This window comes from Chrysochloris asiatica, unplaced genomic scaffold (genome assembly GCF_000296735.1).
Source record: "Chrysochloris asiatica unplaced genomic scaffold, ChrAsi1.0 scaffold00139, whole genome shotgun sequence".
NCBI lineage: Eukaryota > Metazoa > Chordata > Mammalia > Afrosoricida > Chrysochloridae > Chrysochloris > Chrysochloris asiatica.
The window spans coordinates 8,167,980-8,195,800 of record NW_006408657.1 but is presented as its reverse complement, the minus strand read 5'-3'; the positions used below and the strand labels follow the sequence as shown (position 1 = coordinate 8,195,800).

The following is a 27,821-nucleotide window of genomic DNA, read 5'->3' as shown; positions in this document are numbered from 1 at the left end:
TTACATTTACCCATTTCAAACATTATTATAAAGCAACAGCAATCAAGACAGTATAGAAATGCCATACCAAAAACAAAAGCAAAAACAAAATAACCTACTGCCATCAAGTCAATTCCAACTCATAGTGACACTATTACAGAGTTTCCGAAACTATAAATCTTTGCAGGACCAGACAGCCTCATCTTTCTCCCACAGAGTGACTGGTGGGTTTGAACTTCTGTCCTTGGGGTTAGCAGTACAGTGTTTAGTCTACAGTGCCAGCAGGGTTCATTAGCATTGTCATGGGGTAGATATACAGATAATGGAATAAAACTGAAAATATAGAAGTAAACTGTGAGCTATACCCTCAACTGATTTTTGACAACAGTGCTAAGGTAATTAATTCTACGAGGAAAGGAGAGTATTTTCAACAAAAGGTGTGGGGACAATTAGATATTCATGTACAAAAATATATTCATCTATATCCTTAACTAACACCATAGATGAGAATTAACTCAAAATAAATGATAGTCCAAATATAAATCTAAAACTATAATCTTTTAGAAGAAACCCTGGAAGACAATATTTGGATCTTAGCTTAGGAAAACTATTTCAGCTAAGACACCAAAAGCAGAATCATTAAAGAAAGAAAAAAAGAAAGAAAAGGTAAATTCAACTTTGTCAAATTAAACCTTTCATGTTTTAAATGGTATCATTAAAAGATGAGCCACAGACTTGCAGAAAATATTTTGATGCCATATATCAGATAATTTACCTGTACAGACAATGTATAAAGAGTTATTACAACTCTATAATGATACAAATATTCAAATGAAAAGTTGGGCAAGAGATTTTAAAGACATTTCTCCAAATAAAATGTTGTGATTGTTGTTAAATGCTGTTGAGTCAGTTCCGACACTACGTACAACAGAAGGAAACACTGCCTGGCCCTACCCCATTCTCACATTTGTTCTTATGTTTGAGCCCATTGCTGCTGCCACTGTGTTGATCCAGCTCATCGGGTGTCTTTCTCTTTTTTGCTGACCCTACATTTTACCAAGCATAATTTCCTTCTCTAGGTACTGGTCCCTCCTGATACTATGTCCAAAGTATAAGAGAATGAAGTCTTGCCATCCTGGCTTCTAAGAAGTATTCTGGTTGTACTTCTTTCAACATGATTTTTCTGTTTCTCTGTAAGTGCGTGATACTATTAATATTCTTCTCCAACACCATAATTCAAATGCATTGATTCTTCTCTGGTCTTCCTTATTTATTGCTCAACTTTTACATGCATATAAGGTGATTGAAAATACCATAGCTTGGGTCAGGCACACCTTAGTCTTCAAGTTGATGCATTTTCTCTTGAACACTTTAAAGAGGTCTTGTGCAGCAGATTTGATTAATGTAATATGGTCTTTGATTTTTTGACTGCCTCTTTCATGAGTGTTGATGGTGGATCCAAGCAAAATAAAGTCTTTGACAACGTCAATCTTTTCTCCATTTATCATGATGTTATTTGTTGGTCGGTCTAGTAGTGAGAATTTGGGTTTTTGTTTTTTTTTTAATATATTCAAGTGTAACCATACTGAAAGCTGTGGTCTTTGATCTTTGCCAGTCTTCCTCATTCATTGTCCAACTTTCATACAGATATGACATGATTGAATATAGCACAGCTTCGGTCTGGCACACCTAAGTCCTCAAACTAACATCTTTGCTTTTGAACACTTTAAAGAGGTCTTGTGCAGCAGATTTGCCTAATGCAACATGTCATTTGATTTCTCAACTGCTATTTTCATTAGTGGAGTCCTGGTGTGGCACTGTAGGATAAGCACAAGGTCAGTTTGAACCTCAAGATCGGTGGTTCTAATTCACCAGCCACTCCTCAGAAACCATATACAGGGTTGATATGGGTTGGAACCAACTTGATAGCAGTTAACAACAACACTACAATTAGTGTTGATTGTGGATCCAAGCAAAATGAAGTCTTCGATAATTTCAATCTTTTCTCCATTGTGACGATTTTTGTTTTCTTTACACAGAGGTGTAAAGAAATTCATACTGAAGACTGTTCTCCTTGATCTTATTTGTAAGTATTTCAAGTCCTCTTTGTTTCCAGGAAGCAAGGTAATCTCATATGCACATTATAGGTTGTTAATCAATTTTTCTCCAATCCTGATGCCACATTTTTCTTCATATAATCCAACTTCTTAGATTATTTGCTCAGGATACAGACTGAACAAGTATGGTGAAAGAATACAGCCCAGCCTGCGCACACTTTTCCTGATTTTAAACCACTCAGCTGTCTATGTACAGGCTCCTCATGAACACAATTAAGTGTGCTGAAATACCCATTCTTGTCAATGTTATTGCAAATAAGATATTGCATAAGATTTAAAGAGAGACTTTGCCAAATTAGCACATGAAAAGATACTCATGGTCATTAGTCACTTGTGAAATGCTAATCAAAACCATAAAATCAAAACTACTTCAGACCCACAAGCCACAACTGCCACCACCTGTTGCCTTCAAGTAGGTTCAGATTCATCGTGAACCACTAGCATGGATATAGTCATAAAGACAGGTGTTGGTAAAAATGTGGAGAAATTGGAACCTTCATAGATTACTGGTGGGATTGCAACTTGCACAGCTACTTTAAAAATTTTCCAGTTTCTTTTTTTAAAACAAGCATGATTTTATCATTGCAATCCAACAATTCTACACCTAGGAATCTAACAAAGAATAAATGAAAACATAGTTCATTCAAAAACTTTTTTTTATGAATATTCATAGCAGCACTGTAGTCCACAACTGGATGTCTAACAACTGATGAATAACCCAAACAACCAACCCACTGCCATCAAGTCAATTTCCACTCCTAGCAACCCTATAGGACAAAGCAGAACTGCTCCCATGGGGTTCTGAAGTTGTAAGCTTTGTAGAAGTAGACTGCCTCATCTTTCTCTAGAAAAGCTGATTAGTTCAAACTGCTGACATTTCAGTTAGCAGCTCAATGCTTAAACCACTGTACCACCAGGGATCCTGGTGAATGTTGTTGTTATTGTTGTTGTTAAGTACCATGGAGTCTATTCTGACTCATAGTGACCCTGCACAGGGTTTCCGAGGTTGTAATCTTTACGGGAGCAGAAAGCCTCATCTTTCTCCCGTGGAACAGCTGGTAATTTTGAACTGTTGACCATGAGATTAGCAGCCCAATTCGTGACCAAACTAAATTTGATATATCAATAAAGTGGGGTTTCCTGGTGCTATAGGATAAATGCAAGACCGCAAGGTCAGTTTGAACCACAACGTAGATGGTTCAAACTTACCAGTAGCTTCTCCAAAACCCTTTACGAGTCTCTGTGAGTCAGAACCGACTCAATGGCACTTAACAACAACATTTCAGGTATAAAGAGAAACAAAGTAATGAATTTCAAAAACATTATGCTAGATGAAAAAGAAGCAATATACTAGAGACTGCATTTTGTGATTCCATGTATATGATACATCCACAATAAGCAAATTGATAGATACAGAAAGTGGATTCCTGGTTGTATGGAGCTGTGATTGAGATTAGGGAACAACTGTATGTAGGCATGCAATTGATGACAGTGTTCTAAAATATGATTTTAATGATGGTTACACAATTTTATAAATGCTCTAAAATTCATTCACTTGTATATTTCAATCTTGTAAGATTTATGAAATATAAATTACTTCTCTCAAAAAAAGGAAGTTTTAATAAAGGACATATTAAGTTTTTGTAGATTTTTCTTACCAACAAGTACTTGGTGAATTTGCTTTGGTGTTAAAGTTAATTTACAATCTTGGATTTCTTGGGGTGTAGATGGTGTTGATTTAAGTCCATCGAAAATCTGTGAAAAAGTAAAAATTTCCCCAACATTAATTGTTCAATATTAGCAAAGGCCATTTTAAGAATTTTCATGGTATAAACAAAACCCCAAACCCAGTGCCTTGAAGTTGATTCTGACTGATAGCAACCCCAAAGTACAGAGTAGAACTGTCCTATGGGGTTTCTAAGGTTGCAATCATTACAGAAGAAGATTGACATATCTTTCTCCCACAGTCAGTTTGAACCACAGCCATTTCGGTTAGCAGCAGAGCGCAAATATAAAATAGTGTACATGCCTGTCTGAGAGATTCAGCTTCTTTGAGTGCTACATTCCTGGTACGCAACAATTTATTGTTGTTTAACTCAGCTGAAGTTGTATCTTCTTCTATGTCTGCCTGTAAAAGTACTGGCGACTTGAGACCTGAGCCAGGTTGTAATCCCATATTCGGATCATCTTGTGAATACATTGGTTCACTATCAAAATAATAGTAAACTGAGGTTAAATCATTTAGATAATATGTCTGTAAATCGAAATATTCCCTATAGCTTGTGCTGGTGATACCCCACTCAGATCTAGTTAAACTGGTTGGTTCACTTCTCAGTAGAAACTTGTTCTGTGTTCAGGGAAGTCCCCCCTTCTCAAGCACCTGATTCAGGAAGTTATGCCGACCCCTACCACATCCAGGGGTACACAGCCAAAAATGAATGACTTATACAGAATACACAGACAGACCAGTTTGTCTCAGGCAAGAATAACAGCTATGTGAGAACTTTGGACCAGCCTGAGGGTAATTTTATTTGAGACATATTCTTCCTCTGTTCCCCTCCCTGCCCTATCCTTCTTCCCTTCTCTTGTACACATTTCTCTTGAGAGCATACTCTACATAAATCACAGGAACTACAACCCTTGCCTCTAGATCTAGTTCTGGGAAAACCCACCTAAGACATTCCTAAATTAAAAAGTAACAAGTAAAATAATTGTGGTCAAAACAGTTTAATGCTTTGCTTATTTTGTATAATAATATGTCACAGCATGGTGAAATTTCATTTGGTTTACTTTGGACACATCATCAGGAAAGACCAATCACTAAAAAAAAGACATATTTAGTAAAACAGATGTTCAGCCAAAATGACAGATACAACAGCCTCAACAATGGGTTCATATCAAATCATGAAACTGGCACAGGACCTGACAATGTCTTCTTTTTTATACATAAAATTGCCCTGAGTCTGACCAAGTGGATGGCACCTAACAAGAACATCCACAGGCACAATAACCTGTTCCATAGTGTTTCATTGTTTGAAGAAGTGAACTTTACCTTACTATTTGTTTCCGCAGGCGTATACATCTCATCTCTTTTAGATATTGTTCATAGTAATTTTCATCGATTTTTTTCCGTAATTCTTCAATTTTATTATATGCATACTCAGGATCCACATAGTTGTACCTAGGAACCTTTGTAAAAATCGTTCTGAAATATGAACAAGTCACGTTAGTATGTATGTATGCCTTTGTTCATTCAGTATTTACTGAGTCCCCTCTAGTTAGGTGCTATCCCAGGTGTTGGGAAGGGAATCATTAACAGGGCAAACTCTAGTCCTTGCTTTTATATCCTATTCTATCATGACATTTTTGAGCCTATAACTAGGATGAAACCTAAATTCTGTCTTAACTTAACCAGAGAAAAGGAGTATATGGGTGGCACAAAAAGTCATTTGCACAACTACTCGATGTAAGATTGATTTTTCAAACTCACAGAGGTGTCTAAGAAGATAATCCTGGTGATCTGCTTCTGAAAGATGTCAGTCTTGAACCCCATGAAGCAGTTCTATTCTACACACATGGAGTCACTATCCAATAGACTCCTTGACAAAGCAGAGAAAACCCCTTCTTCCTAAGTCCATGGAGATAGACTGACACCTATCCTAAGTCTATCCATGTGGAATTAGACAAATAAGCAACTTGGAGAGTTATCTATTAAAGATGAACCTTCAAAGAATTAGATCTGAATTTGATTCATGCTTACTAAAAATTAACTGCCTTTATATTATTGTGGTCAAATTAGAAAAACATATAGAGTAAGTAATTCCTTTGCTATACAGAGTTTGTGAAATAACTATCAACAATAAAGAGAAGGCAAACAACCCATAAAGTAACTATAAACCATATCTCACAACTCCTTCATCTATGAACCCCCTTCCTTTCAATCCACAATATACTTTCAATAAAAAATGAAAAAGTACTATTGGCAAGTCTTCTGATCTTGGTCTACTTCCATCTTCAGCAAATTTAGATAATTCACACTCCTGTTCCCAGTAATTTACTCTTATGTATACATCTATTAGTCCCAGAGTCAAATGAAAATTAATTTAGTATTTGTTCTTTCTGTAACAATTCCTCAATGCTCACAGTATTTAAAGGGATCAGACAATAAAAGTGAAACAAATGCTTTGATATTCTAAAACCACTGCCAACAAGTCTATTGGGTATCATAGTGAACCTAGATAAGGTTTCTGAGGTGGTAAATCTTTATAGGAGTAGAAAGCCTCATCTTTCTCCAGAGGAGCATCTGGTAAATTTGAACTGCTGACTTTGCAGTTAGAAGACCAATGTGTAATCCACTAAGGCTCAGGAAAAGCAGAGGGCTGTGGAAAGAAGTAGGAAATCTCTTAAGTGACAAAAAGCTGGCTATTAATATATCTAATTCTTTGTCAGTTTTTTAACTCTGCAACTTGGAGTGTTGTTGTTAACTGCCATCGGGTGGGTTCCAACCAGTCACCCTGTATAGGATTTGCAAGGAGCAGCCGGTGACCATGAACTGCCGACCTTGTGGATCAAACAGACTTTGCAGTCCAGTGCATTAGGCCACAGCGCCACACTTGGAGTAGATGATTTTTAAAAAATGTAAAATATGAAGGACAAAAATGCAAATAAAACATTTTTCTTCATTTATTTACTCAACAAAAATTTATTGAGTGACTATCATATGCTCTGGTGTTGTGTAGGATAAGCATTGGACTGATAACTGCAAGGTTGGCAGTTCAAACCCATCATTCTCTCCTTGGAAACCCTATACAGAGTCGCTATGAGTCAAACAAACTGGACTGCACTTAACTATATGCCCAAAACTATTTTAAGCAAGGAGTTCTGGTGTGGTGCTGTGGGTTAATGTGCTGGGCTGCAAAGTTGTTTGAACTGCAAGGTAGATGGTTCAAGCTCACGAGCTGCTCCTCAGAAATCCTATACAGGTTCGCTATGGGTCGGAACCAACTGGACGGCACTTAACAACAACAACAATTTTAACAAAGGACATATGGAAGTGAGAATAAACTAGAGATGAATTCCTACCTTACATTATTTGCAAAAATTGAAAAGGTAAAATGCATGAAAAATAAAATAGCTATTACAGTTATATACAATTTAACATACTATCAAATATCATTAATGAAATTTAATACATGTTAGCTTAAAAAGCACTGCACTAAACATTGTCCTTATTATATGGACAAGAGTTCATTGAGATGAAGTTGTGAGCTAAATCCGACCACGTTCAATAAACTCCTGTCAATCTGGATTGAGACCAAGTTGGCCAGTAGTATGGTAAGACCTGGGGACTCCTGGGCCCAAGGACAGGGACATGGTCACAGAGGACTTGAGTGGAGAGTGAAGCGTCCAACTAATATGAAGTGAGGGGAGATGCACCAGAACACCCATACTTGCAGATAGTACCCATTTGACCAGCTTCAGTGGCTGGATGATCAGAACTTGACTAGAGGAAGAAAGACGAGGAAAAAAAAGAGTAATCTGCTACAATTTGATAAACTTGACCTATACTTATGGATGTGGTAGCTCAAAAGAGGGAACAAAGCTTTACAGCGAGGATCATTCCCACCCCCTCAGTACACAGGGCTGACAGGGATGGGCAACTTAGACAGTGGGTACCCAAAATGGGGAGGGGGTGGCTACAAAGGCACAAAGTGACTGGCTTTAAAGCTTTCAAGAAGAAGATGGGGATAAGAGTCTTGTAGTGTTATCCCCATCTTCAATAGTGAATAATTGCTATCAGGACTGATTGTGAGTGTTGCAAATGTACAGGTAGATGTTTTGTAACAAAAGGGAGGGGAGTGGTTGATCTTGCGGTACAGAAGCAAAGGTCGCTGGGACCATCAGGGGAGAAAAGCGGAGTGAGGGACCCTATCCAGATAAGCAGTGACATCAAAGATGGAGGTAGAGACCTGGAGAGATGGAGCGGATAGGGCCTCTGGACTCAGGGAGGTAGAGGGGCTGTGTGCTGATGGCCGGGGTTCAGGCTTGTGTGGTGTACTATTTGGTTGTTTAAATGGTTATATATTTCTGAGTGCTTCGGTTTACTTCCCACCCCATCAAAAAAAAAAAAAAAAAAAAAAAAAAAAAAGAAAAGAAGGAATGGAAGCAAATGCTGTTGAATGACGATTCATGCAACGGACTTTAATCATTGCAATGAAACAAAATACGATAGGTTGAATGTAAAGCAGATGTTCTTCCCTGTAAACTATCACTCAATTCACAATAAAAACTTTAAAAAACAAAAACAAAAAAAAGAGATGGGGATAAGAATCTTATGATTCAATAGTGAGTAATTGTTATCATGACTAATTGCGACTGTCACAATTTTAAAGGTAGAAGTTTTGTAACAAAAACGAGGGAGTAGTTAATCTTACAGTCTAGAAACAGAGGACCCTAGGACCATCAAGGAAGAAGAACATGAACAGAATGCGAGACCTTATCCAGAGAAGCAGCGACAGCAGAGATGTAGGCAGAGATGGGGACATAGAGAGAGGAAGCAGCTGAGGACTCTAAACTCATGGGAAGAGAGGGAATGAGAGCTGGCAGCCAGGAGGCAAACTTGCAGAATGTGCCCTTTGGTTGTTTAAATTATTATGTATGTCTCAGTGTTAAAAAGAGAGAGAGAGGGAGAAAATGAATAGAGAAAAATACTGCTAACTGATGGTACATGGAGGGGATTATAGTCATTTTAATAGAACAAGGTGTATGATTTGTTGAATGTAAAACTGATGATCTGCCCTGTAAACTTTCACTCAATTCACAATAAAAATATTAAAAAAAAAAAAAGTTTATATGTTTGACTGCCTTATGGATATTGGTTTCTCCTGCCTATTACTGTAAAATAGACATACATGTATGATAGGAATATAAGGAATTATGATTACAGAGAGCTTGTAAGCCTATCTTCAGCCTATACTTGATTGAATGTGCTAATAGGGGAGTTAGAATTTGCCCAGAAAAAAACACACACAAAAAAAACAGGCTTTTTGCTTTAAGCCTTTGTTGAATATGAGGCTTTAGGTGGAATCCTGAGCCCTATCCAGAACCTTCAGTCTTGGGATATTTGTATTTGAAAAGACATGCAAACCAACCCAGAACTGCTGGGAGAATAGGATGCTTAAACAGAGAAAAACAAAAAACCAAATGGATTGTTTGGCATTTTGAGTTTCTAAGGCAGCAAAGCAAAGAAAGTTGACCAGTAAGAGAAAATTCCATTCTAGGACTGAAAGTTAAAGGGAACCTGTGAGCAGTATGCTTGCTGGTGACCACCTGGGTCTACATGTAAGTGGAATCAGAGGAAATGCAGCAATGAAGACATGGGCTGCTGAGTTTGGACATGTTCTATGGGCACCCATTGACCTTGAGCTAAGAGAAGAGGTCATTGTGTGACCTTCTAAGCCCACTGGCACTGACCTAACCCATGGGGTGGCCAGCTGGTGTGAAGTGTAGGGAGATGTTCCCAAACTTGCAGCTGACCTAACTAGAATGGCTAACGTTGAACTGACCAGACCTAAGGAGATGAAAATAAAGGTGTTTGATACTGTGAGCAAGTGCCAATTGCTACAATTTGATGAATTGGATTTTGTTTATGGATGCAGTTGCTCAAAATTCCAACCAGAATGGAAGATTCTTCATATCAAGGAATGTGCTTGTCTCCTCAGTGTACTGGGTTGATGGTGGTGGTAGTGGTAGTGGTGTACCATAGAGCTGGTTCCGACTCATAGTAACACTGGAATGACTGGTTGATAGGGACAGGCAATTTAGACATTGGCTATTAAAATAAAGGCATGAAGTGGCTGGCTTACAAACTTTCATGGGTGTGCTTAGTTTTAGAATGAGGTGGGAATATAATAGAATCCCCACTGGATAGTTTTCCTCTTTTCCAGATAGGTCTGGTGAAAGGATTTGGGTTATGATGCTGATAGGATTCTATGATTTAATTTTGAATAATTGTTAGTATGATTAATTGTGATTGTCAAAACTATAATTACAGAAGATGTGTAACTAAAAGTAGGGTGTATGTATCTTTCATTTCAGGAACAGACGATCCCAGGACCATCATTAAGGAAGAGCATGAGTGGAGTGTGGGATCCCTGCCTAGAAAAGTGGTGACCGCAGAGATGGTGACAGAGGCGGTAACATGGAAAGATAGAGCAGTTATGGACTCTAGGCCCATGGACTGAGTAAGACTGGGTGCCTTTGGGTAGAAAGCTAGCTTGCAAAATGTGCCCTTTGGATATTTAAATTAATATATATTTTTGTTTTGTAAAAAAGAAAAAAAAAGAGTTCATTGAGATAAATGTGAAATGCTCATCCTTTTTTTTAAAAAAATCTAGCATTTTTTAGGCCATGTAACTAATATAACTTTAAGTCGAATCACAATGCTAATATTAAATTAATATATTGTCTCCACATAGATATATTTGTATAAGCACAGGAACAAGTTGAAAAGATCGATTAAAAAAATGTTTACAGTAGTTATCTCTGCAGGGTAGGATGGAGTGCAAGGAGTCCGAGTAAGGAAAGGGTTTTTCACTCTTATTCAATATAAACATTTAAACTGTAGTCTGGGTAAATTTTACATTTTTGCTTTTTTGTTTTTGTTACTTAGAAGAGACACAAAGAGAAAATAAGAGTGATTCTTCTGTGGATGGAATGATATAATAAAATAATAAGACTGACAAAAAATAAATAACAGAATTTTTCCATTGTGGATTATAAAATAATTATAGTCTAAATATCAAATGGTATTATAGGAAAATGACTGAGTAAACTGAAAAAGTCAAGTGGAAAAAGCCTAGGACCATTACCAAATTTAGATAATCTACTAGGAGCATAGGAATCCTGGCATAGGATAAGCACTGGACTGTTCACCACAAAGTCAGCAATTCAAATCCACCAGGCTGCTCCTAGGAAACCCTATATAGGGTCACTATCAGTTGGAATGACTCAACTGAACTTAACAACAACAGCACTAGGAGCATATGTGTTGGGATTCTAACTAAAAGGTCAGGCATTTGAACCCATGAGCCACTCCAGGGTAGAAATAACCTGGTAATCTGCTCCAATAAAGATTACTGTTTAGGAGTCCAGGTGTGGCACTGTGGGATAACACACTAGACTGCAAGGTCAGTTTGAACCACAAGGTCAGCAGTTCAAACTCACCAGTCACTCCTTGGAAACCTATACAAGGTCACTATGAGTCGGAACCAACTCAACGGCACTTAACAACAACGCACTGTTTCATTGAGTCACTATGAGTTGGAATCAACTCTACAGGTACACAGGTACAACTAGTAGCATATAAGCAGGCAGAAAGGAAACTAATTTCTATTTCTAATATGTGTGAACCATTCTTTTCATTAAGACCCAGATGAAAGAGTCAGGATACTTGGGTCACTTATCCCTAATCACTGGCAACATAGTCATTTATTTGAGACTTGGGTAAATTTAAATACAAGTTTAACACCATTTATGGTTCTTTATTCGAGAGAAGGCTGGTTAGTTCAATTTGGGAAAGGTTACTGGAAATGTGTCTTCACAAGGGGTATAAAAAAGATGATGATAAAATAATGATAATAACAATTATTAGCTTTACACAATTTTAAATGTGCGCGCGTGTGTGTGTGTGTATTTTTAGAAAGACAAATCCATACTTGATGAACATGACTACAATGAGGATTTACTACATTCTTCAAAGTGTTTATTTCCATCATTTGTTTATACTTATTGACAACATTTTTGTTTTTTCAACCTGGAAAAACATTCACTTCTTGGCAAGTATTCAATATAAGTGATGAAACGTTAGATAAGGCAAATATCAGACCTCCAACAACCATCTCTATTTAAAAACTGGACAATTTATTATTACTAATATTACTATCATTAGTTGGCCAAAGTAGATCTGATTAGATTTCTGCATATCATGTTGGTCATCAAGTCTTTTAAAATTTTGGATTTTTAACTATTGATGATTCTTGGTGTGGCACTGTAGGATCAGCACTGGATGGCAAACCACAAGGTCAGCAGTTTAAACCCACCAACTGCTCCTCGGAAACTGTATATAGGGTTGCTATGAGTTGGAACTGACTCAATGACACTTAACAATTTTATGTTACCTGAAATTTGTGAACTGTTCTCCAGGCCTGATACTTCCAGCTCTATCATTGGGAAAGGCTATCAGTGCATCTATCATTGTCTCTTTTCGTGCTTTATGGTTGTGAATTTGGGTCTTAGCTGACTGAAGCATTGCTACAGGTACTTTGCATTTTGCCTTATCCTCAGCCACAAACTGTCCTGTTGGATTAGTGACTCGTGGAGAAAGACCTTTTATAGAACAGAATATTAAGTTTATATACAACTTTCTAATTTTTAGTATCCAACCAATATTCATGCATTAATATGTTAGATATTGTTTCTATAAATGTTAAGCCCCCAGACAAGCACATACATTGATAAAATACAAATAATTCATTTAATATATAGCTCTTTGTAAATAGAAGTTCTTATGATTTAGCTATATAGTGCATGTATACAAAAATCACATAGCGATTTAGAGAATTAAATTGGCTATGGGAAACAGATATTTGTAGGTTAAAAAGAGATGAATTTCAGTAGCATCATACGGTTCAGTGTGTAACAGGTAACTGAGGATGAGGTGACATAAACAGCACAAAAAAATAGGAAACACTGAGTTTATGTTTATAGGGATGAAAAACATGGCAACAAATACTAGTGACAACAGCACACATGATGAATGTAATTGATGTCACTGATTTGTACCCATGAGACACATTGAACTGGTAAAGGTTGTGCTATTGATAGTTTTACAATTTAAAAAAGTGGTACATTGTAAAAAAACAATTTATATTATAGATTAGAACAAAAAATAGAATAAAACAAAAATGAATTACAACATTTCTTTCTTTTTATAGTTGAGTAAACCAATGCAGAGCAACCCTGGTAGTGCAATGGTTAAGAGTTCAGTAACTAAACAAAAAGTTGGTGGTTCAAACCCACTAGAGGCTCCACTGGAAATAAGACCTGGTATTGTTGTATTTAAGTACCATTAAATAGGTTCAGACTAATAGCAACCCTATACAGGGTTTCTAAGGAATTGTTGGTGGGTTTGAATCACAGACTTTATGGTTAGCAGTCCAGTGCATATCATACAGTGCCAGCCAGGACTCATAAGTATTGTTGTTGTAAAGTGCCATTGAGTTAGTTCTGACTCATAGCAACCCTATATAGGGTTTTCATGGAGCGGCTGGTGGGTTTGAATGATTAACTTAGCAGTTAGCCGTTCAGTGCTTATCTTACAGTGCCACACCATAAATATTACAGCATAGAAAACTCTATGGGACTGTTCTAATCTGCCGTATTGGTTCACTAACAGCCAGCCCTAAACCTCACTGGCACACAGCAACAGACTAATGCTATTCAAAATGTGATATTTAGAACATCAGCTTCTTCTTGAAACTTGTTAGAAATATATAGTATTGGACCCCACTACTGCCTAGTCACCAGTCGACCCACCAGGTCAAAGGCTTCCAAGGAGAGACTGGTGGGTTTGAACCACAACCTTGTAGTTACCAGTCCAGTGCTGATCCTACAGCACTTGCAAATTTTTATGGGAGTAGATAGTCTCATCTTTCTCCTGCAGAATGGCTGGTGCATTTCAATCGGCAACCTTATGGTTAGCAGCTTCACACCTAACCCACAGTATTACCAAGGGTCGCCGATGTTGAGACATAGAGCAGCAATCTGTATTTTAACAAGTTTTCTAGATGATTTTAATGAAAGTTAAAAGGTGAAAACACTAGAACTGACTGCATTTAATATATTAATATTATGTGAATTAATATATTAAGATAATCCTATGCTAACAAAACAAGTGAGCGACCACAATAACATACCAGGATTAATTTTCATCACAACTCTCTTGATGCAAGGCTTGCAGACGCTATGGAAATCTAATTGTATATAATGAAAAGGTTTCATTGACAAAGTTTGGAAATTTTTGTCTGCCACTAGGCCAATAATCTCTATGGTTTGCTTCACTTGAAAGCTTCCAACTTGATGTGGAGTAAATGAACATGTTATACTCTAAAGGAAGAAGAAAAGAAAAAGTTACCAATTAATTGTTTTTAAACTTTCAAGGAAAGTTACATTATCATGGAAACAAGAAAGTGTTTTGGAAACAGCACATCCAGTGCATACTAACTTTTAAAATATTCAGGATTTGAAAGCTATTTAAGAACAACTAATAACAATGATACTAAACCGTTTCTAGAAAGGTGGAGTAAGGAATTCCAGAAATCCACTTCTCCATAAAAGGAAACACAGGCAAAAACTGTCAAAATTAACTTTTTTCAGATACCTGCCATTTGTTCTCCTTTGTGATATATGGCCGCTAGATGAAAAACTTATTTTAAAGTCTTCTTTTTATCTGACTTGATCCAGAGTTTACTGTGTGAACAACCATTTTTCCAGAGTTTTATTTTCAAACAACAACAAAAAGTATAATAATTGCTGAATCTCACATCAACCTGAGGCAGGAATTACCAGTTTGTTGTTTTGTTTTGTTTTGTTTTAAAAAAAAACACCTGGGGAACAAGATATTCATAGAATGCTTAAAAAATAACCTGGCACATTCTTGGGTATCTAGATGACTGCACACATGTGCAGGACAGTGTACATGTCCAAGAAAAACCTCAGAAAGCTGTAATCCAGCACTCTGGCTGACACTGGGCTGTGTGCCCAGAAGGTAAACTATGCAGAGTTATAAGGCTTGGTGATCTCCTACAAAGATTAAAATGAAGATTACAACCAAGACAATCTATGGAGCTCAGGTCTCCTCTGTAAAACATGTTATCACCACTGAGTTGGAATTGGCAGCAACTGTATCAGTTTACTACCCTCATACTGAGATGCCTCACCATTCCCCATGGTATGTATTCTCCTTCACTGCAATAACAAACACAATTTATTCAAGTACAGCTGTCATCCAATGGTATCTGACTAGAAACCATTAACAGGAGGAAGGCAGAAACTAGTAACTAAAAAATCCGATATAATTTGTTTGTTATGGGGTCAGTGACACACACTATCCAACACATGATACAAACAGTGACACATTAGTATGCCATGAAGAAAGTTTTACTTCTAACTTTTACTTCCGCAAAAAATCATTACCATTTAGAAGCTGGGGTTGACTGGATTACAGTTCCCAATTCTTTAATACCTTCCTGTGACATAAATAGACCCATATATAACCCTGTCCTTTATCATTGGAATTTATAGTATCTCCACTAGACTAAGTGAAGTGTATTTCTCTGCCCAATTGATGCTGGGATTAGCTATACAATTTTCTCTGGCACATGAAAGAAATGTCAGCAGATATAATATGAAAAGAGATTAAATGTGTTCCTGTGGTTTGTATAAGACCTTTGTCCTCCAGTGATTCACCATGAGAAGAGATTGGGTGGGCATGCAACCTAGAAATAAAATTTAATGATTTCAGACAAGTCCAGCATAGTCATAGAAATTTGTTTACTCATAAGAAAGAAAAATGTTTCTTGTTTTAAGCAACTAAGATTTTTGGGATTGCTCTTAGGTGGGTGGGATTACTATAGCAATTTAATCATATCTTATACTCTACATATTCTCTTAAATAAATTTTTGTTTGAATGTCCTTCTCCCTCCCTTTTCCTAAACTTCCTCTTTCTGACTTTCCCATTCTGTTCAATGTACACAACATTTGCATCATAACTGAAGTTCAAAATATTCAAGTCATTCTTGGTTCCTCTCTTTCTCTCATCCAACTAGGTTGCAAAAATTAAGTATACTATAGGATGCTGTATCCAAGACCTTCATCTCAATATTCAAGCCCCTTTACTGCATTCTAAGGAGCTCTGGTAGCGTAGTGGTTATGAATCAGGCTGCGAACCTTAAGGTCAGTGGTTCGAAACTACCAGCTGCTCCGTGGGAGAAAGATGAGGCTTTCTACTCCCAAAAAGATTTACACCCTCGGAAACCCTGTACAGGGTCGCTATGGGTCGGAACCGACTTGACGGCACTTAACAACAACAACAACATGGAGCACACAAAGTGTGTAAGACTTGTTCTTTACTCTCCAAAATAACATACTGGTGAGAATTAATGATTGTGCCAAAGAATTGTTGTTGTTATCAGGTGCCATCGAGTCAGAACCGACTCATAGCGACCCCATGCACACCAGAATGAAACAATGTCCGAACCTGGGCCAACCTTACTACCGCTGCCACACTTGAGTCCATCAGTGATGCCACCTGGCTGATCCATCTTGTTAGGGGTCTTCCTCTTTTTCTCTGACCCTTCACCTTACCCAGCATGACATCCTTCCCTAGCGACTGTTTCCTCCAGACAATATGTCCAAAGTATGAGAGACGAAGCTTAGCCATCCTGGCCTCCAAGGAGCACTCTGGCTGCACTTCTTCCAAAACAGATCTTTGGTTCTTTTGGCAGTCCATGGTACCCTCAGTATTCTCCTCCAACACCACAACTCAAAGGCATCAATTCTTCTACGATCTTCCTTATTCACTGTCCAGCTTTCGCATCCATATGAGGTTATTGAAAACACCATGGCCTGGGTCAGGCGCACCTTAGTCCTCAAGCTGACATCTCTGCTCCTCAATACTTTAAAAAGTTCCTGTGCAACAGATTTGCCCAATGCAATTACATCATCTGATCTCTTGACTGCTGCTTCTATGAGTGTTTGATCCAAGAAGAATGAAGTCCTTGACAACTTCAATCTTTTCTCCATTGATAAGAATGTTGTTTATTGGTCCAGTGGTGAGGATTTTTGTTTTCTTGACATTTAGATGTAATGCATATCGAAGGCTGTGCTCTTTGATCTTCATCAGTAAATGTTTCAAGTCCTCTTCACTTTCAGCAAGCAAGGTTGTATCATCTGCATATCGCAGGTTGTTAATGATTCTTCTTCCAATCCTGACGCCACATTTTTCTTCATAGAACCCAGCTTCTCGTATTATTTGCTCAGCATACAGGTTAAATAAGTATGGAGAAAGAATACAACCCTGTCTCACACCTTTCCCAATTTTAAAACATTCAGTGTTCCCATATTCTCTTCGAACAACTGCTTCTTGGTCTAGGTACAGATTTCTTAGAAGTACAATTAAGTGTTCTGGAATACTCATACTTCTCAATGTTGTCCATAGCTTGTCATGATCCACACAATCGAAAGCCTTTGCATAGTCAATAAAGCACAGGTAAACATCTTTCTGGTATTCTCTGCTTTCAGTCAAGATCCATCGGACATCAGCAATGATATCACTCTTTCCACGGCCTCTTCTGAATCCAGCTTGAACCTCTGGAAGTTCTCTGTCAATGTATGATTGCAGCCGTTTCTGTATTACTTTACTCGCTTGAGATATGCAAAACTTTACTCTCTTGAGATATCAAAGAGATTGTCCGATGATTTCCGCATTCTGTTGGGTCACCTCTCTTTGGAACGGGCATAAATATTGATCTCTTCCAATCAGTCGGCCAGATAGTTGTATTCCAAATTTCTTGGCAGAGATGAGTGAATGCCTCTTGTGCCGCCTCACTTTCTTGAAAGATTTCAATTTTTATTCCATCAATTCCTGGTGCCCTGTTCTTTGCCACTTCTTTCAATGCACTTTGGACTTCCTCCTTGAGTATCATTGGCTCTTGTTCATATGGAATCTCTTGAAATGGTTGAACATTAACCATTTCCTTTTGGTACAATGACTCTGTGTAGTCCTTCCATCTTTTCTTGATGCATTCTGCATCATTCAACAATTTGCCCAGAGAATCTTTCAATAACGAAAGTCGAGGCTTGAATTTTTTCTTCAGTTCCCCCAGTTTGAGAAATGCTGACTGTGTTCTTCCCTTTTGGTTTTCTAACTCTAAATCCAAAGAATCCTCCCAACAATTTAAGTGGAGAAAGAGTGAAAAAAAATTAGAAATTCTTCACACCCTTCAGTGGGAGATTTACAATGTATGTTTGTTGTTGTTGTTTGTTAAGTGCCGTCAAGTCAGTTCTGACCCATAGCAACCCTGTACAATGTATGTTAGCATATTAAAAACTAAGAAGTCCTGTGATTAAAAATAGTTTCCTTTAATTACATACTCAAGCTTATTGAAACATTGTACTTTTTGCACAGAATACTCATTGAGATTACAACTAATTACTACAGTAGCAGCTAACTTTGGTGCTCAGCTCAGATATCCTCAGATCTTTTTTAGGTCTTTTAGTCCCTTTCTTCCTATTTGTTTTGACTTTTAACACCTAACACTGGGGGCTACTGAATCCATTTTTATCGCCATATGTGTGACACTGTAGGATCAGCACTGGACTGCAAACCACAAAGCTGACAGTTCAAACCCACTAGATGCTCCTTAGAAACCCTATACAAGGTTGCTATGAATTACAATCAACTCAATGGCATTTAACAACATCAAGTAACTCAGATGTGCCTAGGAGTTTTTATCTCCTACTTTCCAGTGTCATTAACCAATGATTCTTAGATAAATCACCCACTCCCCCACCCCACCCCACCTCCACACAATACCCCCAAAACAAACCCACTCTCATGAAGCTGATTATGACTTACGGCAATGCCATGTGTTACAGAGTAGAATTGAGCTTCGTTGGATTTTCTTGGCTGTAATCTTTATAGAAGTCAAATTTCAGCCCTTCATTGTCACTAGGTGTGTTGCGACGGCCAACCTCTAGGTTAGTTGATGTTATTAAGTGCCAGCGAGTCAGTTTAGACTCATAGTGACCCTCTATATAGAGTTTCCGAGGAGCAGCTGGTAGGTTTGAACTTCCAACCTTGTGGTTCGAAGTCCAGTGCTGATTCTTTAAGTTAGTTGTTATCATTAAGTGCCGTCCAATCAGTTCCGACTCAGCAACCAAATACAAGTTTTCCGAGGAGTTATTGGTGAGTTTGAACTGCCGACCTTGTAATTCAAGCTGATCTTGCAGTCAGTCCTGTGCTTATCCTACCAAGACTCCAGCACAAATGATTTGTGTTATCTAGGGATCTTAGACTCTCATATTCATATTCGTATTCCATATGAATGACCAACAAAGGGCCAGCTCTCGCCTTAGATCTGAATATCCCTGAGCTGTAACTCAATAGGTCTGAGTTCTCTTGCAAGATCCAGCTGAACTATAGCCCTCTGTGGATATGTGGCCCTTTGCTTACATAAAGATTTACAGCCTTGGAAATCCTAAACCCTATGGGGGCAGTTGTACATTAGGGTTGCTATGAGTCAGAATCAACTCAACAATACTGTGTTTGGTTTTGATGTTTTTCTGTCTGAAAATACATACTATTTTTGGTTTCTTTCTCTTCCCTTCCCCATTTATCATACTTGCTTACCAATATCCCCTGGGAGCATTTCATTACTATATAACTTACACATGAATCATCATCTCAGGGTTTGAATCTGGGAAACCCAACCAAAAGCAACTCTCAGTGAAATGTTTCAGTCCATCTATGGCATTTCTGGAGTCCTGGTGTGGGGCTATGGATTAATGCATGGGACTGCAAAGTTGAGTTGAACCACAAGGTCGGCGGTTCAAGCTCACTAGCCACTCCTCAGAAACCCTATGGGTCGGAACTGACTCAACAGTACTTAACAACAACAACATGGCATTTCTGTCAATGGTTTTTTCCATCTCCGGCCCTTTCAGGATGAGAAATCACTATAGCCTAAGAGAGAAAATTCACTATCGAAGAGCTCTCATTAATGCTTTTTTCATTTTTTTCTCCCTATAACTTTTATTTTATGAATAATTTTATCCTTCCTTTTAATTTGTACTGCTGCCACTTTATTCTAGGCTTTTATTTAATTATTTATTTTCACATCTTTCCTATGTGTTATTATGGTAGCCTGGGAGCTTCTTAGAAGTTCTTTCTGCTATAAATATTTTCTCATTCAATCAATCTTACAACAATTACCTAAAATGTCACTCATAAAACTCTAGTAGATTCCCAAGGATTACTAAACACAGTCCAAACTCTTTACTTTAAAGCTTCACAAGCTGATGACCCTAGAGCCTCCTGACTCTATGTCCAACTACATCCCTGCATGTTCAGCAGACAAACCAGACTTTGACTAATCCTTGAACATCCCACAATTTCTCTTCATTCTTATTTTTGATAATGCTGTTGTCTCTATCTGTAACAGTACTCTTCAATATTTCATATTTCATACCTTATGTCAGAACCCTTATATCCAATACAAAATGTTGTTTTAGAGTAGGTAAGTAGGTAGAAAGGAAGAAAGACAGAAAGAAAAAAAAAAGAAAGAATAAGTGTTCAGGACCTGAAAATTGCAGCATTATTTATATTTAGGCTAACCAATTTTTGTTAAGAAGTTTTAGCTGACACTAAGAGTTAAAAGTTGCAAACAGTGGAAACCTACTGTTTACTAGAAGGATTGTGGAAGACTCAAAGAGTTATGGAAACTATAGAGTAAGACTTGGAAAATAAGTGAAAACTAAGGAAACCTAGGTCATAACATTACAGGTCCACTGTCGGCACCACCATCACTGACCACCACCATCTGCTTCTCTGCTTTCTTAACTTCAGATTCAAATTTCTTCATGGGAATATGTAACAGAACAATCTTGAATTATGTGCCCAGAAAGAATCCAGAAAGGGTGAGACTCAGGCCTTTTTTGTTTCCACAGTAGGCTGTGAATAGCTGTCTTACTCCAAAACTCACAAAATGAGACCATACAAGCATAAAAATGCGATTTAAATGATGATCAGTCAAAAGTAATAACAAGTTTCTATTACATCTTGTAGTCCTGGTGTGGCACTGTAGATTAAGCACTGAACTGCTAACCACAAGGTTGGCAGTTCAAACCCACCAGCCTCTCCTTGGAAATTCTAAACAGGATCATTATGAATCAGAACTGACTAGACGGTACTTAACAATTACAACAACTACATCTTAGGAGATCTTTTAATAATCCAGTTGTCTGATTTCCACAAGCAGTACAAATCCTAGGTCAGTTAGATATAATCAGTTTCAAATTTCAAAATTCTACTTAGTCTCTAAGGCCTAACGCACATGTTACTCTTCCATGAAGAGCATTCTACCCGGATGGTAGTACACACTCTTTCCTCTTTTTGACATCATTTTGTTTACAGCTCTCTTTTAACATATTTTACATTCCTGAAGCCCATCCATGTTTTGCATTTACATGCTTATTAAATATTATCATTAAATAATTTTCCTGGTACATGGTGGGAAGTTAGCAAATAATTATGGATTCTGTACGAGGGTCAAGACATGGATAACTAGACCACAAAAGAGAAACATTGGTAGAATAAATGCAGTTTTTATCTTCTGAATTGTAATTTAGCAGACCTGAAAATATTTGAAGCAGTAGGAAAGGGAAGAATAATTATCTTACCTGCGTACATCCTTCATCAATCTTGCCCCTTTCAGGAAAAAATTTAAAATGTGCCGTTCTTTGGAATTGATATACCACAGGGAGTAATGTGCATTGATTTTGTATGATGCATAGCTTCTCTGAACATTCACCCATGACACAAGGTGAAAAATTAAGAACTTTTTCTGGTTCAATATGTAATGAGACAGGAAGTCCTGAGCCTGTCAATGCTACTTCCAAACCTTTCTGATATTGATTATCTGTAAAAACAAGAATAATTGTTGAACATTATATATATATATATATATATACACACACACACACACACACACACACACACAGAATGCTATAGGATCAGCACCGGACTGTAAGCTACAAGGTCAACAGTTCAAACCCTACCAGGTACTCTTTGAAAACCTTATACAGGCTCACTATGAGTCAGAACCATCTCCACAACACTTAACAACTATTTAGGTATATATAGATAGATGGAGAGAGAGAGAATCCAGAATACATTCTCTCAGACTAAATAACATCATCTGAAAGTTTATTATTCAAACTTTCACTCATCAAATACTAATGAGTGTCTTCACTTGGTGCCACATACTTTTCTAGGCCTTGGGTTTACAACAGTGAATAAAATGATATCCTTGCTTTCTTGGACTTTACAACTTTTTAGTGAGGTGACATCAATAGTAAACAAATAAATAATACAAAGTTAAGTTAAAAAGTATCGTTACTAGGGTTTCAGTTCATACAAGCTAGGGTTAGGGTTTATTCCCCAACAAAACAAATTAATACATATCTCTGCAGTCAGTAGATGGCTGCAGAAAAGTTCTTTCAGAAATACACTTATTTATCTTCTTGGGGTACCTTAAAAATAAAAGTGGTTTCCAAGGGGATCTATATAGAGCCTGTTAAATTCAAGGTAGAGAGGTCAGTTCAGAAGGTTATGGAGCCAGTTTCTGGGGATTCCAAGGGGAGAATCTTGATAGATTTTCTCTAAGGACACTACGATTACGGGGGCTTATTAGGAAGAAGTTTTAAGAAAATGAAAATCTGCAATGGTGAGAAAAACAAGGACATTTGCACTGAAAATTGTTTTTTCCATCATGACAATGCACCTGCCCATTTTTTGAGGGTAGCAAGGGACTGTTCTGCGAATTTCACTCAGAAACCTTACCCCATCCACCCTACAGCTCTGTTCTTGACCCTTCAAGACCTCTTTTTGTTTCTAAAACTCAACAAACATTTAAAAGGGACATAATGTATGTCCTTCTAGGATGCTCAAGGAGTCCTGGTGTGGTGCTGTGGGTTACTGCACTGGACTGCAAAGTCGGTTTGAACAGCAAAGTCGGTGGTTGAAGCTCATCAGCTGCTCCTCAGAAACCCTATACAGGGTTGCTGCGGGTCAAAACCAACTCAATAGCACTTAACAACAACAATAGGATGCCCAAACTGTCATTTTGACATGGTATACATCGGAGAGTGCAGAATTCTTTAGGGAAAAGATTGTTGTTGTTAAGTGCTGTTGAGTTGGTTCTGATCCACTGCAACTCTGTATAGGGTTTCCAAAGAGCAGCTGATGAGCTTGAACCACTGACCTTGTGGTTCAAGCTGACTTTGCAGTCGATGCATTAACCCACAGTACCATGCCAAGGCTCCAGGGAAAGGTTGTCGTTGTTGTTAAGTGCCACTGCGTAGGTTCTGACCAATAGTGACCCTGTATAGGGTTTCCACGGAGCGACTGGTGAGTTTGAACCACCAACCTTACAGCTCAAAGTGACTTTGCAGTCTGGCACATTAACCCACAGTGCCACAACAAGTAGAGAGATGGAACTATCACATTTAGAAATCTATAGGTTTAAATGGAAGTTATGTTGAGAAACAATAGTTTCACATTTTGATTTTTTTTAAATAAAGATTTATATGATTTTGTAGCAACACTTTTTTACTTACCCTCATAGATTGTATTTTAGAGAGAATTAGTGAAAGTAGGGGAAGACAGATTGAACACAAGGTCATGGGGCTTTATTTTATGTAGGAAACCCTCTCTGATAGGAAGATAGATGAGCATAGATATAGAGTCTGGAAGAAAGTCACATGAAAATCCAAGGGGAAAGTATTCCAGTCATAGAGAACACCAAGTGCTTAACTTGATCAAGAAATACCAGGGAATATGCAATGCCTAGAGGAAAGCAGTAGCATGAGTTCAGAAGTCAGGTCATGTAGGAGCTTGAAGCCATTGAAAAGGTGAGGAAGGCCACCATTGGAAGCTTTTGAGATCATCAAATTTAAGCTTAAAAAAATCACTGTGGCTGCTGAGTTGAGATTAGACTGCAGTGGGACAAGGGCAGAGGCAGATAAAATAGTGTGGAAGCCACTGTAAGAATCCAGGAATATTAATATGGAAATTTGGACTGGGGTGATAGAAGGATAGATGAGGAGAAATGGTCAGATTCGATATAGGCCTAAAGGTAGAGTTAACAAAGTATGCTGAAGAGACTGAATTTATGATATAAATGCAAGTGAGGGATAAAAGATGACCCTAAAGTTTGTGGAATGAGCAACTAAAAGGATGGAATTGCCATTTCTTGAGACTAAAAAAACTTCAGGATGAACAGGTTTAAGAAAACCAGGAAGTCTATATTTTAGCTAGCAAAAATATTGTGTAAATTATTCTGAGGTTGATGTCTTTCTTAACATGTCACAAGTGACATTTTAAGTTCTCTTGAATATGTTTGCATTTCATTCTGTTCTGTAATTATACATGGTTGTTCAATTGTCTCTATAATATTAATGCTCAGATTTTCAACAATTTAAACTACTATATGTTTATTATTTTCATTTCCCACTTACTTGTGTGCATTTCATTGTCATCACCGTTCAAATCTCCACTTCTACTTCCTACAGACTCAAATCTCAAAAAGACAGCATAGTCTTGCCGGTGTGAGGGGTCAGCATCATTTTTGCTATTCTTAATGAGTCTGTAAAAATTCACAGTCAGATATTTTTACAACAAAGGTGATACATTTTATCATCTGTCAGGTGATAATAGCAACCCAATCTTTACAACTATGTAAGCAAATGAAAGTTAGTAAATAAAATATAACTTTTACTCATTTTTCAAAATTACTGCACAAACGGAGAAACTTGCCCATAGAAAGGAAAACTCAGAAAAATCAGTGCAAGGAACTATTTGCAAGAGTAATTTAATTTACTATATACTAATTCTTCAAGGTACAACTCAGATGCCACTTTCTTTGTGAAGGATTTTGTTTTCAGGCATAGTCTCGTGCTGTGTAAGGACTCTATTCAAATCTACAAAATAGTCTCCCAGTATGATACAAAAACAAAAACAAAACAATCTTCTATTATAGATCTTGCCTTCCCAGTGGACTAAGTACATATTAGCGTTATCTTCTGAAAGACCAATCTGTTTAGAGAACAGAAAAGGGTGGACGGAAAGAATAGAAGTAGGACCAAAGACCCAAAGTTCTGCTCATTGGTTAACTTTACCTGTCTTACCTAAAGATCAGGCTTTATTTTCAGTGGATACTTTAATAACGTCACAAAAGCCTGCTGTGCAATATTAGACATGATTAAAAATACCATGTTTAAAAATATTTAACTGAGTCTTTAAATCATACTCAACCTTTGAATGTCTACGTTAGACTTTCTAATGAAATCAATGTACTGTCATGAAAAACAATATTGGAAAGTTCAAAGACATATGTACTAAACAGAATCTTACAGGTTCACTGACATCTACCCACTATTATCAAAAATGTAAAAAAGTATATTGCATCTTGGCATCTGGCTTGTATGAGAGTATCATTAATAACACAATTGTAAATTGTTTAAGGAGAACAATTGCTTGATGTCCTACTCTCCTTAAACTGAGATACAACTGAGTCATCAACAAGCAACTGATATCTCCAAGTGACCCTGTTGCCACAGACAGAAGTAAATTAAGATCATCTTCTCACAACCAGGGTAAACAGATGTACAATTGGATCAGTTGTTGACAAGCACAACAACCTACCACGATGTAGCTGCAAGTTCTATTATATATTAAAAATAACATTTCCAAATATATTTGCAAATTATGTAACCCAAGCAAATACATGGAGTTGCCAACAATATGTTTGCATACATCCTAAAAGTTCATGAGTTTCAGCAAGCATGTGTGGTTGACCCCAGCATCAGCCACACAAGTCAGTAAGCGCTTTGCCCTGGCAGGAACCCTATACCTCTTGGGAGGTATCTAGAACATACAGCATTCCATTGATCATCTCCTGACCATCCTTGAGAGAACCAGGCCTTGGCTGCACAAAAGGGTTTTGGGCCACAATCCAAAACTTCCACTTTCACTGCCTGATTTCTATGAAATCTGGAGAGGTTTCATAATGTAAAATATTTATACCATATTTAGAAATATTGTAATATTAACCATTTTAGAAATATTGAGATCCATAACAAAAACCTGCATTTATGCCCAACAAGTCTTACTAAAAAGTATTGAAACAGTTTGATGAATATATATATTATAACGAGCTCTGGTAGCGTAGTGGTTACGAATCAGGCTGCGAACCTCACGGTCAGCAGTTCGAAACTACCAGCTGCTCCACAGGAGAAAGATGAAGCTTTCTGCTCCCATAAAGATTTACAGCCTCAGAAACCCTGTTCAGGGTCGCTATGGGTCGGAAATGACTCGACGGCACTTAACAACAACAACAACATATATAGTATACTTTCCATTAATAATTAGCATTAAAATGGAATTAATTTCTACTTACTTTGGGCTAAAACAAAATGCAAGTTCGGTCTTTTCATAAGCATGTAAAACGCCATCATTTGGAACACAGGAGATAAAAGAAGTACTATCTATGTTTTTCGCTATACTTATGTAGGTGAGATTGTTTAAAGCAACATCTGTTCTTTGTCGAATGTTTGTACCCTATAATATAAAATCAGAAATTAAAAACTATAATATAAATAGATTACCATATTTTGGAGGTCATACAATAATTACTGAAATTTCAGAACCTAGATCATAGAGGAAATCTAAAGGTCTTTAAAATAACACTTATACACAAATGTGACCATGATACAGCATCAAATTTAAAGAGCTATTTGAAAAACAGATGAGAATAGAGACTAGAAATCCCCATTAGTCACTGATCTGTAAGAACTACTTGCCTGTTTTATTTCAGGTATCTATTACTATCAGTGTTAGTTTAATTCACTGGGTTTTTTTTAAGTTACTCTTAGAAATACATGAACTAATGTCTTATTTTGAAAATATTTCGAATAATTAAATTTTTTTTGTTATTAAAACCAAATGCAAACCATCGCTGTCAAGTTGATTCTGATTCATAGTCACACTGTAGGACAGAGTAGAACTTGGCTCCATTGACTTTCAGGAGCTGTAAATCTTCATGGAAATAGATTGCCTCATCTTTTTCCCATGGAGTGGCTGGTGAGTTCAAAACCCTGACCTTTTCTTTAGCAGCCCTACATTTAACCTGCTGCACACCAGGAATCCTTTGTTGGGTATTGTTGGCTGTTAACACCTTCCAGTAGGCTTTGACTCATAGAAACCCTGTATAGGGTTTCTGAGAAGTGATTGGTGTGTTTGAACAGCAGACCTTGAAGTTTAAACTGGCCTTGTGGTTGAGTGCTTATTGTACACCAGGACTCCATTTATTTGTTGGTTACTTTGTTGTTGCTATGTGCCATTGAGTCAATTCTGACTCACAGCAACCATGTATAGGGTTTTCAAGGAGTGTCTGGCGTGTGCAATATCCTACAGCGCCAGAAGGTTCAAAATAATATGCTTCAATCCACAATATCTGATCTTGTCCCACTGATCTATGTACTTACCAGTTCTTCTCCAACTGCATTTTCTTGCAATATAGCTACCCAGTTTATGGGTTCGGGACTATTGTTGTATAAAAGTGCACGTTCAATTCGTGATGTACCGAAGAAAACAGAACCAAAACGTATACAATCCAACTGTCTGTCACAACTGATGTTTAACAGTTCAATAATCTGCTCAACCACTAAAGCTCTGATATTCAAAGTTGCTTCTGTACGACCTTGCATGCACACTCTGCAAGATAATAAAATAGGTATATATGCAAACATGTCTTAATTAGAGGTCTATATTTTTATATTTCTGTTAAACACCCGGATAAACAGGCATACTATAAAAGCGTATTATA

The 27,821-nt window shown here is 37.4% G+C and overlaps 1 protein-coding gene across 1 annotated transcript in view; it reads right to left on the bottom strand.

The window, feature by feature from the left end:
• Positions 1–27,821, bottom strand: part of LOC102821848 (chromosome unknown open reading frame, human CXorf22) — a 106,499-nt gene that overhangs the window by 58,645 nt on the left and 20,033 nt on the right. Inside the window, 9 exon segments of the mRNA XM_006870156.1 lie at positions 3,755–3,851; positions 4,126–4,303; positions 5,149–5,301; positions 12,275–12,482; positions 14,072–14,261; positions 21,616–21,854; positions 24,454–24,581; positions 26,394–26,554; positions 27,481–27,709. Of these exon segments, the coding sequence (XP_006870218.1) occupies positions 3,755–3,851; positions 4,126–4,303; positions 5,149–5,301; positions 12,275–12,482; positions 14,072–14,261; positions 21,616–21,854; positions 24,454–24,581; positions 26,394–26,554; positions 27,481–27,709 (1,583 nt within the window).